Source organism: Sorex fumeus, unplaced genomic scaffold (assembly GCF_029834395.1).
Source record: "Sorex fumeus unplaced genomic scaffold, SorFum_2.1 ptg000002l, whole genome shotgun sequence".
NCBI classification, from domain to species: domain Eukaryota; kingdom Metazoa; phylum Chordata; class Mammalia; order Eulipotyphla; family Soricidae; genus Sorex; species Sorex fumeus.
In genome coordinates this window covers 7,029,242-7,042,307 of record NW_026606059.1, presented here as the reverse complement: position 1 = coordinate 7,042,307, position 13,066 = coordinate 7,029,242, and the positions used below count along the sequence as shown (strand labels likewise).

At 46.2% G+C, this 13,066-nt stretch overlaps 1 protein-coding gene across 2 annotated transcripts in view; it reads right to left on the bottom strand.

The window, feature by feature from the left end:
- Positions 1-219: 219 nt before the first annotated feature.
- VIRMA (vir like m6A methyltransferase associated) overlaps positions 220-13,066 on the bottom strand; it is a 61,126-nt gene continuing 48,279 nt past the window's right edge. Inside the window, exons 17-24 of one of the 2 annotated variants that reach the window (XM_056109673.1) lie at positions 11,879-12,011; positions 6,246-6,398; positions 5,620-5,780; positions 4,809-4,905; positions 3,053-3,219; positions 2,404-2,735; positions 1,351-1,494; positions 220-661 (exon numbers count right to left, since the gene is read on the bottom strand). In XM_056109673.1, the coding sequence (XP_055965648.1) occupies positions 507-661; positions 1,351-1,494; positions 2,404-2,735; positions 3,053-3,219; positions 4,809-4,905; positions 5,620-5,780; positions 6,246-6,398; positions 11,879-12,011 (1,342 nt within the window). In that variant the 3' untranslated portion in view covers positions 220-506. The remainder of the gene's footprint in view (positions 662-1,350; positions 1,495-2,403; positions 2,736-3,052; positions 3,220-4,808; positions 4,906-5,619; positions 5,781-6,245; positions 6,399-11,878; positions 12,012-13,066) is intronic. The other variant, XM_056109664.1, reaches the window with a different exon arrangement.

Sequence of the window (13,066 nt, the reverse complement as noted above, 5' to 3'; positions counted from 1 at the left end):
TTCGCCCCTCTCAGAGAGCCTGGCAAGCTACCGAGCATTGCACCCGAATGGCAAAGCCTGGCAAGCTACCTGTGATGTACTCGATATGCCAAACAGATGTTACTGGGCCCACTAGAGCAAATCGATGAACAAGAGGACAGTGCTACGGTGTGAACAAAGTTACTAAAGGGTGTAACAAACTGAGCAAGTATGGAAACGTCTTTGGTAGAGAAAAGAAATACACCACAACAGAAGTTATTTCACTGTTACATTTGCTAAGTAAAAAAAAAAAATTTTTTAAATAGTCACATATGGGGGAAAAAACAGAGAAACTTACATACAAAGTTTGGATATTTATTGAAATCTTGTGTTAGGTATCAAACAAAATCGGCTTTCTTCAGATAAAAATATTCTCTCAGATGTCTCCAGGTAATTGCTAAGTCTAAATTGGTCCTTCAAGGTCTTATTTTATTGTCCTCCTGAACCATTCGTTGGTCTCGGCCAAGACGTGCTCGAGTCCTCTCATCTCATCGCGTGAAGGAGCGCACGTGCCGGCCTCGGCCGCTGCCGCCGCTGACGAACTTTCCCCGGGAGCCGCCGCTGCCGCTGTTTGCACTTGCCCACGAAGGTCCGAGTCCCCCTCGGCCCCTGGACGCTCGGTCGCGAGGGCTCGGGCGGTAGCCTGCAAGAGAGGGAATCGTTTTCAGTCCCAGCCTCATTTCCTGTCCGTGTCTCTAAGCACTGACACTGCGGCCGAGCGGGCGCAGGCCATGCCCACGGCCCACCCAGCTTCGGTGCCCGGCGCCGCTCATGGTCATACAACCTGCAGGGAGCGATCCCGGAAAGCAGAGCCTAAGTCCTGGGCACTGCCAGGTGTGGCCCCCAACCAAAAAAGAAATAAAATCCATATGCAATTCCCGCGAGTGTGGAAGGTCACGGAGGCGCCTGGTCGGGCGCAGCGCAGCCCTGGCTGGGGCTGGGGCTCCCGCACCAGAGCGCTCACGTCCGCATGCGGGCCCAAGCCCCTGCTGCAGGATCCTCCATCACTGCCGGGGAGCGGGGTTCGGGGTGGAGGCCCAAAGAACCAAAACAAAACTGTGGTCGAAGACACCTTAAAGATGCACTGCATCACTGAAGTACAAAGTATATCACCATGAGACTGCTTAAGTTATAAACAACACTCAGACTCAAAAACTTTGGTATCTCTGAAAAAAGATGGATGTTGGGCACTCATGATATTACATGAAATTAAATTCCGAATTATAAATGCGTCTTCCAAAGAACTCGCTCCCAGGCTGAGAGTCTTCAAGAGCGGGCAGTCTGGATGGAAGATCTGCCTCTCCTCCTTGGCCGGTCTCACAGGACGCGTACCTGTAGAACTGAGCGGTCGCAATGGTGGGAGAGGGCCCCTGTTAAAATTGCTCTGGCCTCCACGACTTTCGCTGTAAGTTCCTCGAGGAGTATTCTGAGCACTCCAACTGGAGCCTCGAGTTCCTTCCCGACGACTGTAATTCCCTAAACACAGACAACACAATCAAATTCTATTTTCCTCCATAGTTTCAACTGGATTAATATTCAAAAGTACTGAGAGATGCTATCAAATTCTGTAAATAAAGTCCTACTACAGCGTCAGTTTGGTAGCAGTATCCTGTGTCAGGAACTGAGTGCTGCCAGGATTCAAGAACTGCGTTTGTCACTTATGTCCTGATCAGCTGACAGGCAGTCTTTCCTTCTGAGAAGAGAGGAAGACAAGACCTACCACCTATGGGGATGAGAGAGACTCATATGGAAAGTGATCGGAACAATTCCTTCACACACCTACATACTTACCACTCATCTAAGCTTCTATTCTCTTTTATTACCATCCCAGCTTAGCAGCAACATTGAAATCGTGGCATCAATTCACTAGCTAAGGAAGATTTCTCTCTCCCTCCCTTTTAAAAAATGTGAGAAGTGTTGGATCTTTATTGAAAAGCTTGGTGATAATTTTGTGTCCAGAAATATGCTGCTGGCAATATAACCTCTGTAAGTATATTCAAAGAGCTACTAAATACTGAAAAAAACTATAAAAGGATTAAATATAACAAAGTAGATAAGATAATCAATGTTCAAAAAACAAGTCTGAGGAAATGTAATGGTGAGCGTAATAGTGATAATAACGTACATTATTCAGATAGGATAAACCTGATTCTTAATGTATAAAGGAAATAACCAAGGTTTTAAACTCATCACGAATGGTGCACACAATCAAAAATTAACTCAGAAAGGTATTTTCCTCTGACCAGTAGAGGACTGTGTGACCATACCACATTGGTTTTGAGGAAGCTTAAAGGTACTTACAGAAAAATTGTCTGTCTGCCTGGCTCTCACTTAATACTCTAATATTTCTGTATTCTAGCCAGTTGGAAAGTGCAAGCAGCTAACCTTTCGAGGCAGGCGGAGTGAAGAACCTATTCTGGCTGTGGAAGGCCCCCCGTCCTCCTCGATTGCCTGAGAAGCCACCGCGAGAAGAGATCTTCTGCGAGACTTTGAGCGGCCGCTTGGGAGGCGGGATTCCGTCCTGCGGGACCACTTCTTTACTCTCGGCCGCCACAAAGTCGTCCACGTGCATGGAGGGGGGCCTGCTCGTGTTCTGCTTCCGCTGCCGGAAGATGTCGTGGGGCCGCACGCCCTGCCCAAAGCCTCCTCTGCCCCTTCCCCGCGGCGGTGGCACCACGTGGGCGCGTTTGGCAGGCTCGATATATTCTGATTTTCCGCTAGTAAAGGAACAAGAAGACTCCATTAGCTGTGTCCTCCCTCTGTGTGTGTGTGTGTGTGTGTGTGTGTGTGTGTGTGTGTGTGTGTGTGTGTGTGTTCGGTGCAAATGTCAAGTTCAGCTTTGCAATACTGAAAAATACTTTTCAATTTCTTATCGAGTTGAGCCTGCACACACATCTATTAGTTTGCAACAGAGGAGGTAGGGGTAAGGATGACGTGCGGATTCCATTCACTGGGGAGTGACAATCGTGTGTCTGTATCAAAACCCGCTCCCGTGACTACCAACAGAAGCCAGGTATCCGACAGGCAATTGTACCTCGATGTTATGAAGGTCTCGTGCTTGTGCTTCCCCAGCTTGAACCCTTTTGTTGTCTTGGTTCTTCCTGGAGATGACGGTTCTGACAAAAAGGAGCGCTCTAATTCGGAGTGCAAGTCAAAGTCGCTGCAGCACTTTTCAGAAAGCTCAATTAAGTCAACTTTTACCTGTGGCCATAAACATGAAACAAAATGAAAAGCCACCCCCACAGTATACCACAGGGTCACAGCCCTCCTCGGAGGAAGGCAATCCGGAGACCTCTTCCTCCTCACATGCAGTTCAAGATTTCCCTCTACAAATTAAGAATACGGCATCGCCAGAGCGTTCCCCAAATGACTCTGGGAAGAACGCGCTAGTGTGTGGGCCTTGCACGTTGGCCTATGTGCCCCAAGGCTTCCGGGCCACGGCTCTCACTCTGTGAACTGAACGAGGCCCTGAGGAACTAAGTTTACTTCCAAGAAAACAAATTATATACACGTAGGTGTCATTTAAATTTATCAAGCCCACAGGCCTCCAATTTTTTTCTCAACCATGTGATGAGAATCACCACACATCTGTGGCTCAACAGAAAGTTCTCTCTGTTCTATCCCTCTGACCCCTAGGTTGACACCACCCCACGATTCATTGTTTTAAAACCCCCAAACAGGAATGAATTGGGGATTCTGTGGATATTTTTCTTTATTATGTACCCTGTAAATATAAGAAAACACAGTAAGAGGAAACTTAAGAAAATGTAATTTCTCCTCCAAGAGTCTCATTCTCTAATATAAAATAATTGCTAACTAGGGAGATACAAACTAAGTAGCATAAAAACTGAGAGTGTGCAGGGCCTGAGAGCTAGTACAGGGATTAAGGCGCTTGCTTTGTGGCCAACCTCATCGTAAATCCCAGGCACCACCCACACATGGTCTCCCGGGCACAGAAACAAGAACTGCTCCTGGACACTACTGGCTGTGGCCCCTAAAATCCCTTCCGCCCTCCCCCAAACAACGTAGAGTCCTAGAAACCAGTATGTGAGTGAGTGATCAAAAACAAAAACCCACAGTGCTGTGGGCCAGGGAGAGTTCAAAGGCTAGAAAACATGCTTTGTGTTTGGGAGATACAGGTTCACTCTTGTTTGGCCTGGCCCCTGAGCACTGCTAGGTGTGGCCCCAAAAGAAAACTAATGAAAGAAAGTAACACAGTACTGGTCCCTAAGAGACTTTTAACAGTTGTGTAGTATTTTAGTACTAACAATGCCAAAGAAATTTTTTGTATTTTTTTTTTGCTTTTTGGGTCACACCCGGTGATGCTCAGGGGTTACTCCTGGCTCATGCACTCAGGAATTACTCCTGGCAGTACTCTGGGGACCATATGGGATGCTGGGAATCGAACCAGGGTCAGCCATATTGGCTGCGTGCAAGGCAAACGCCCTACCCACTGTGCTATCGCTCCAGCCCCAACAATGCCAAATATATTTTTAAATAGTAACTTTTTTCCTACTACTTAGTGGGCTGGAGTGATAGTCGGGTAAGGCGTTTGCCTTGCATGCAGCTGACCCGGGTTCGATTCCTCCATCCCTCTTGGAGAGCCCGGCAAACTACCGACAGTATCCCACCCACATGGCAGAGCCTGGCAAGCTCCCCATGGCGAATTCGATATGCCAAACACAGAAACAACAAGTCTCACAATGGAGATGTTACTGGTGCCCGCTTGAGTAAATTGATGAACAACGGGAGGACAGTGCTACAGTGCTTAGTAAGAAAATTGTTCATACCAAATCCAGATCTGTATCAATCTCTTCAGCCTGAAATGGAGTAAACCACATAGATTTCAACTGATCGTCCATGACATCAGCGAGTACATATGCAGTCCTAGAAAGCAAAAGTATTTAAACAAAAAGCAGAGTTGAAAAAGAAAATATTCAGATTATCTTTCTAAGTAAAATCTGTGGAAAGTTCAATTAAAATTAAATGATGCAAATCCTTGGCCCCAGATTATAAGAAATAAGAAAGTCAAGGAAGAAGTAGGGCAAGGGGTAGGTGGGGAGAGAGAGACAGAGGCTGGTAGTAATACAAAGGCCCTGAGCAAGCTGGCAGACATTGTGTGGTGTAGAAGCAAAGTAACTCTGTACATCAAAATTGTCAGAATTGGAGCTGGAACGATAGTACTGTGGGCTGAGGCTTTTGCCTTGCACACAGCCAACCTGGGTTCGATCCCTGGCATCCCATATGCTTCCCAAGCACCACCAGGAGTGATGCAGAGGCAGGAGCTTGCCGGGCTCTCCGAGAGGGGCAGAGGAATCGAACCCAGCTTGGCTGGGCTGGCTGCGCGCAAGGCAAATGCCCTACCGCTGTGCTATCGCTCCAGCCCGTCTTACTAAAAATTTTGTGGGTTTTTGTTTGTTTCTGGACCACACCTGACTGCCCAGGGGACTATACGTGGTCCCAGGTATTGAACCTGGGTCGACCACGTGCGAGGCAAGTGCCCAAACTGCTGTACTATTGCTCCAGCCTCCGAAAACGTTCTCTCTACATCTCAGTCAAGACACAAACTATTTTCCCAGATAAACTATTTGCTTGATTTACCTATTATTGAACAGATTTTGGAGAGATTCCGGAGCTGAAAGTATTGGTTCTACATCCTGGTCCCCGAGAGGTAAAGGATCACCAGAAGACTCTAGCATCTGCTTCAGCCCAACAACGCTGTCCAACAGAGAGTCCAGATTGTCATCCTCTTTGGAATGTTCCTAGGTACAAACAAAAGCAGAATAAATCGCTGCGGGCAAAAACCCAGCATTTATGCCCATAATCTACTGACCCTTTAGCAGAAAAGGCTACACATTTCATTACTCAGAAATAAGGAGTACCATCAATCCATAAACATCCAACATAATCAAATCAAATTGGCACTACACAGACCTGCCATTTCACTTCTAAAGGATGATGGCAGGGGCACCCAGCACCCAAACAACAAACAATTCAAACAGCATTGTCTCCATTTACTCCTCTAAAGATCTGTATCAGAACGGAGAACTTCACTCCAAATTATGGATTCAAATAATTATTGGAAACAGTTATAAATGTCCAACTGAGTTGTCAGTATTTTGAAAGGACACTATAAAAATCTTTTACTGTACTAGTCAATTTGGGAAGAAATGTGTCTTGGGAGTGAGGTGCTTTTTTGATTTTTGTTTTTGTTTTGTCTTTTTTACCAAAACAAGCTTCTCTAGTTCAAGGAACAAATTTTCTGGACTTTCTTCTTTGCTTTGTAGAAGCTGTTTTAACTCTGCAGCATTAATACTCATCGTCCGTGATGGATGAGCTCCCTCTACTTCCATGAGACCACTATCATCTCCACAACATCCCTGTAAATGTCACACACAAGTTAAATTTGACAGCAGAGAAATTCGCAAAGATGCTTCCAAACTTATTCAGATATTTAAATCATTTGCTGCAACCTTCCCCTTAATGTACTGGTTTGACACCGTTACAAGTGACCAATTTTAAGAAAGATTTAGTCAGCTGAAAGCTGAAGTAAGATATAAGTAAGACAGAGTTAAACGCATGCATTCAAATGACTCAACCACGATTTGGTGGCAACAAAATTTCTCAACAAAAATATCCAATGGCAAATACACTGGCATTTGCAGGACACATGACATACTGACATTCAATAAAATGCCTGCCATAAATAGTGAGAACTGATGGACTCTAATCTTTCTGGAGATAAGGCAAGAAATTAAAGAGAAGCAGCATTTGGCAACAGGGGTACAATAAAAAGTATGCCAAGAAAACTTTCTTAAAATTGGGATGCAGGGGCTGGAGAGATAGCACAGTAGGTAGGGTGTTTGCCTTGCACGCAGGTTCGATTCCCAGCATCCCATATGGTCCACCGAGCACCACCAGGAGTAATTCCTGAGTGCATGAGCCAGGAGTAACCCCTGTGCATCACCGGGTGCGACCCAAAAGGCAAAATAAAATAAAATAACTTTAAAAAATAAAATCAAATCAAATCGGGGTATAATTTATTACAAAACTCATGGAGCAAAACAAATCGTGGTTCATGACAATAAATCCATCCTACTGTAACATATGATAAAAAAAACTCATAGTTTTGAATCTTCAGAACACAGACTTATTTGAAATAGGGCTCAAAATAAATACCATATCCAACATTACACCTACTAATTTAGGACACACCATCATCTATTATGACGACTGATTATCATCTATTACTGTTAGGTGCAGGGGAATGAAGCCAAGCCTCAGACATAGGAAACATCAATAGTCCCACTGACACCCACACCCCAGATCTGGCATTTTAAGCAGGCTTTAACGATGAACATTGGGGGCCAGGAAGACGGCTCAAAGGTCTGGAGCGCACAGCTGGCATTCCCTGGGTCCTGAGTTTGCTCTCTGGTAGCACATGGCCTGCCAAGTACCACTGGATATGGTCACAATGGCCCTTAGCACCAATGGGGAGATGTACCGCCTTAAGCCCCACTGACTGACTCACACACACACAGACACACACACACACTCACTTACTCTCTCTCTCTCAAAATTTGCTTGGAATTTCTAACAACACATTTTCTTTCTTCGTTTTGAAGCCAGATCAAGTGATGCTCAGGGCTTCCCCCTGGCTCTGCACTCAGGAATCACTCCTAGCAAGCTTGGGGGATGCCAGGTATCAAACCTGGGTTGCCTGCATGAAAGGCAAGTGCCCTGCCCACTGTACTATCACTCCAGCCCCCAAAACAAAGTCTAAATGAAAATTATTCTTTAAAAGATTTGCCCTTTTCGGGGCCGAAGCGATAGCACAGCGGGTAGAGCGTTTGCCTTGCATGCGGTCGACCTGGGTTTGATCCCTGGCATCCCATATGGTCCCCCCGTCCTTCACGCCCTACCGAGGTCACCAGTTGCCCCCCACGAGCGGCTCTCCAGCACGGCCACAGCCCCAGAAGCACAAGGGCTTAATGCAGAACCCAGCAGCTTGGAGCAGAAAAGTGAAAGGACTATGCGTTAATCCAGGCAATCATTTCTGCCCAGAGGGGAAAGGGTGTTGCTCCCTTCCGCCCTCCTCCCTCTGGAAAGAAAGATGGCGGCCACATGGGAGCCTTGTGGACAGCAGGTATGAGCCGGGAGTGTGGGGGCGACTAAAACCTCATGGGAAGGGGGGCGTTTCGCTCCGCCCTTCACGCCCTACCGAGGCCATCAGTTGCCCCCCACGAGCGGCTCTCCAGCACGGCCACGACTCCAGAACCCATATGGTCCCCCAAGCACCGCCAGGAGTAATTCCTGAGTGCAGAGCCAGGAATAACCCCTGAGCATCGCTGGGTGTCACCCAAAAACCAAAAAAAAAAAAAATTTGCCCTTCTCAGGTTGGTGATGGAGCACTGTACAGCTGAAACTCAATCACAAATATCTTTGTAATTTTCCATTAAAAAATACAAAAAGGGAAAAAGAGTTCCCCCCCCCCAAAACTAATACTTAAGAAAACTACAGACTAAGTCTCGCTAGCGTTGTGCAAAGGAAGAGAAGGTACAGTTTTGTTTGGTTGATGTTTTTTTTTTTCTTTTTTGGGTCACACCCAGCAACGGTCAGGGGTTGCTCCTGGCGCTGCACTCAGAAACTACCCGAGGTGGTGTTTGGGGAAACATGTGGAGTGCTGGGAATCAAACCCGGGTCAGTCGCATGCAAGGCAAACGCCCTAACCGCTGTGCTATCGCTCCAGCCCGAGAAGATACAGTTTTAATGAGAAACTTAATAAACTAATATGTCCTCACAGATATGGCGAGACCAATAAAGGTCTAATCTATCTTTATTCAAAAAGGTTCAAGTGAACAAAAAACAATCATCGGAGTGCACTGGCACACAGTGAAGAAACCACAGAGAGGAAGCACCCCAGGGGCAGTCTCTATCTCCCAGATGTGTCCTCTCTGCTCCCTCCACTCTGGAGAAGCCCCTAGCTTCTCTCGGGAGCATGTGACTCCCTCTCCTTCCTCCCTACTCCCTCATTTCCCAAAATAAAATTTGGAGGGGATGGGGCAGGTAGGGCCAAGGGCCTGGGCACAGCTGGCTGTGCTTAGGACACCATACCGCAGTGCCAGAGAGCAAACTGGGGTTGGCCACACGCGGGGCAAGTGCCTTACCTCTGGCACTATCTCTCTGCTCCCAAACTATTTCACTTGAAAGGGAAGAAGAATGGTCCCTACTTGTGGAGCAAATGCATACTCTGGTCATGCGTGCACTTTCCATGCCGGCGGCCTGGGCTCAACCTCTGGTACTGGAGGATTCCCCAAGCAGAGCCGGGAGCAGCCCCGGATCACAGTTAGGAAGGGAAGCAGAGTACTTCCAAGGCAGTCCCCAGGTCAAACTAAATATGCATATGATAACAGACCAATATTCATGTGTAGAAATAAACACATTAGCCAGATTACAAACTAGGTGTTAAAGACACCTAGTTTTTTCCTCACTCCTAACTATTGATGCCTCTTCCTGAGGTGGGTGACTATTCGCTGAATCAGAAAGCACTTACAGAGATCACTATTCTCTGTTTGGGGGTGACACCTGATGATGCTAGGGGGCTCCACCAAGATACAGTGCAGAGATCGAAGCCGGGACTCCCAGACAGAGCGGGTGCTCAGCCCACTGAGCTGGTGCTCTGGCTTATTAGTTTTGTTTTGTTTTCTTTTACTTTTTTGGGCCACGCCTGGTGATACTCAGGCGGTTACTCCCAGCTATGCAAAATTACTCCTGATGGTGCTTGGAGTACCAGGGACCAAACCCGGGTAAGCCATGGCAAGGAAAGCGCCCTACCTGCTGTACGACCACTCCAACTCCAGAGATGGGAGAACTTAGTTTCAGACAAAACGTGAACACAGATGTTTTTAAGAGCTGTAGTAATAATGGCCAAAATCTGGCAACAACCAAGATGGTCCTTCACTAGGTCAATGAATAAATAAAACGTAGTACAGCTGGATAATATTATTTGGCCCTCAAAAGTTATGAGCTATCAAGCCAAAAATAGATACGAAAGAATTTCTATGTATGATCTGATTCCAATTATATAATATTCATAAAAAGCATAATTACGGGTGCAATAAAATACCAGTATTTGCCCTTATGCCAGGGATTAGGGAAAAAAACACAGAGGTGAGCACAAAAGCTTTAGAATGTATAGAATACTATACTAGTGAATACATCATTGTACATTTGCAAAAAATCCACAGAATAACCCAATAGAAAGTGAGAGGCCTATGGACTTGGATAATATAGAGACCTAGACTATGTACAGCAATGTAACAACAGTAACATATATACCATTCAGGTGCAATAGGTTGGTAGGAGGTGCCAGGAGAAAACGAATAATGATAAAATCTTGCGGATGGAGATGGTGAAAGCAAAGTACCAAGAACTTCCTACATTCAATTTGGCTGTGGACCTAAAACCGCTCTAAAAATTAAAATCTACCAAAAACACTATTGGGGAGAAAGACCAAAGTACAAACTGGTAGAAAAGACGCACAAGGTTCTTGCCTCTCTTTCAGCTTTCATTCCCACAAGCAAACACTTGGAGCGGAAGCTCCGTGGCGGCGTGCAGGGCCCTCCTGTCTCTGCGGCTGGCAGGGACCTGATGAGGTGGCAGGAACTGATCCCAGGTCAGCTGAGTACACACAAGGGCCTTAATCCCTGTACTATCTCTCCAGTTCCAAGAGAAACTCTTTAATTCATTTTTTGGGGGGGGAGGGTCACACCCAGAGGTGCTCGGGGCTCACTCCTGGCTCTGCGCTCAGGGATGACTCCTTTCGGGCTACGGGGAACGTACACAGGGATCAAACCCAGGTTGGCTGCATGCAAGGCAAACGTCCTACCTGCTATATTATCTCTGGCCCCAAATAAAGAAATTCTCTATCAGATTTTAGCAATAAGAATTTTTATTTGGAGAAATAAAACCTCTCATTCGTGTTTACTATGGATGTAAAAACCTTTAATTTATATCCATTCCCAAGCTATAAAATCCGAAAACACAATGAGTAATGTTCAATTAATGACAGAGTGTGACAAAACTGAATGATTCTAAATGACTCTGGGACGTAACTTGATGTAGAGAATTAAGGCTTAAAATAGGGAAAAAAAAATGGGCAGAGCCTTTCACTCTGCAGTGACCTAAAGCACTGCCAGGGGTTATTCCTGAGCACTGGTAGATGCAGACCAAACCACCCCCCACCCCCTACCCACCATCAAAGTAGGGCATCTTAGATAGTATTTTATCTGTTTATGTCTATAAACCATAGAAAACCAATGACAACTAACAAAGAAGAGGCCAAAAAACCTTTTGGGGTGGGGGTGCAGTTTGGGCAACACCCGGCTCTGTGCCCAGGGCATGCCTGGGGACTGCATGTGATGCCCAGGATCACACCTGGGTCAGCAGCATGCAAGGCGGGTGCCCCACCCACTGTGCTGCTGCTCAGGCCAAATAAATCCTACTCTTAAAACGCCAATTGAAGGGGGGAAAAGAAAGAGTACAGTGGGCAGAGCACTTGCCTTCCGCACAGCTGTGGGAGTTTGATCCCCAGAACCCTATATGGTCCCCTATGCCCGTCAGAAGTGCTCACTGAACACAGAGCTAAGAGTAACCCCAGAGCACTGCTGGTGTGGCCAAAAACCAAACCAAAAATCCAAATCTATGTAATAAACAAAACACATGTATTTACAGTAGCATGATGGTACAGAAAAAAACATTGTTCTAAATTCCAAAAACCACTATACCATTATTTTTTTAATCTGAGCGTTTCTTTAACTTGTAATTAAAGCTCATAAACTTAAGAAACACTAACACTTACCATTGTGTCAGAGTTAAGAATCTGCCGCATAAATTCCAAAAATGATGAAGCAAGTTCACCTGTGTCTTTACTGAATGTGCTGATCACTCGTTTCAGTAAACTATGCAAAGCATTTGTATTTTTCCTTAGAGAACTGCAAATAAAGATTAATAGAGAATGTCTCAAAATTTGAACAAACAAAAATACTAGTATGAGACAGGTACAATCCCAGTAAAACAAAGTAAAATTTTGGTGCACCTGCATACAGAAACCAGAAAACCACCCTAAAATTTACTTTACCTTTTAAAAGCTATGAAAACAAAGCTGTTTCTAGAGTTGACAGTTTTTGTTTTGTTTTTTGGGCCTCGCCCTGTGCTGGGTGTGTGTGGGGGGGGGGGGGGGGGGCGGGAGGGGGGAGGGTGCTCCTGGCTCTGCCCTCAGGAATCATTCCTGGCGGTTCCCAGGGGCCACATACGATGCCGGGATCAATCCCAGCTTGACAGCGTGCAAGGAACGCCCTACCTTCTGCACTATCACTCTGGTCCCAAGTAGACATCCTTGAAAGCTGGCGATTTCCTGTGGTGCCGGACGTCCAAGAGGTCTTCTACAAGGCAGGTGCTTAGCACCAAGTCATATTCCCAGCCCTAAGCTTTAAATCCCCGAAGGAAAAAAACCCTTGGGTGCGAGGACAATGTATGCCTCTATTAGGGCCCACGACAGAGGTCAGAAGCGCCTCAGCTCTTGCAGCTGGGCCACACCTGGGGGTGCTCAGTGCTGACTCCGGGCTCTACACTCACACGTCATCCCGGACAGGGCTTCGGGCACCCTGTGTGGTACTGGGGGTTGAACCCGGGAGAGCTGCATACAAGGCATCCACCTTACCTGCTGGACTATTTCTCAGGCCCCTAGACTTTTTTTTTTTTTAATTTTTATTAGTGAGACACCATGAGGTACAGTTGTAGATTTACAAATTTTGTGGTTGGGTTTCAATTATACAATCATCAAATACCCATCCCTCCACCAGTGCCCCTAGACAATTTTTATGGGAAGAGTCTAATGATAAAAACTTGGTTTTTCAAAAGGGAATGCCCTGCCACAGAGGCAGGGTGGGATGGGGGGGGGGGGGGGGGAATATTATCGATGGTGGTGGAAATTGGGCACTGATGGAGGGATGGGTATTTGATCATTGTATAATCGAAACCCAAGCAC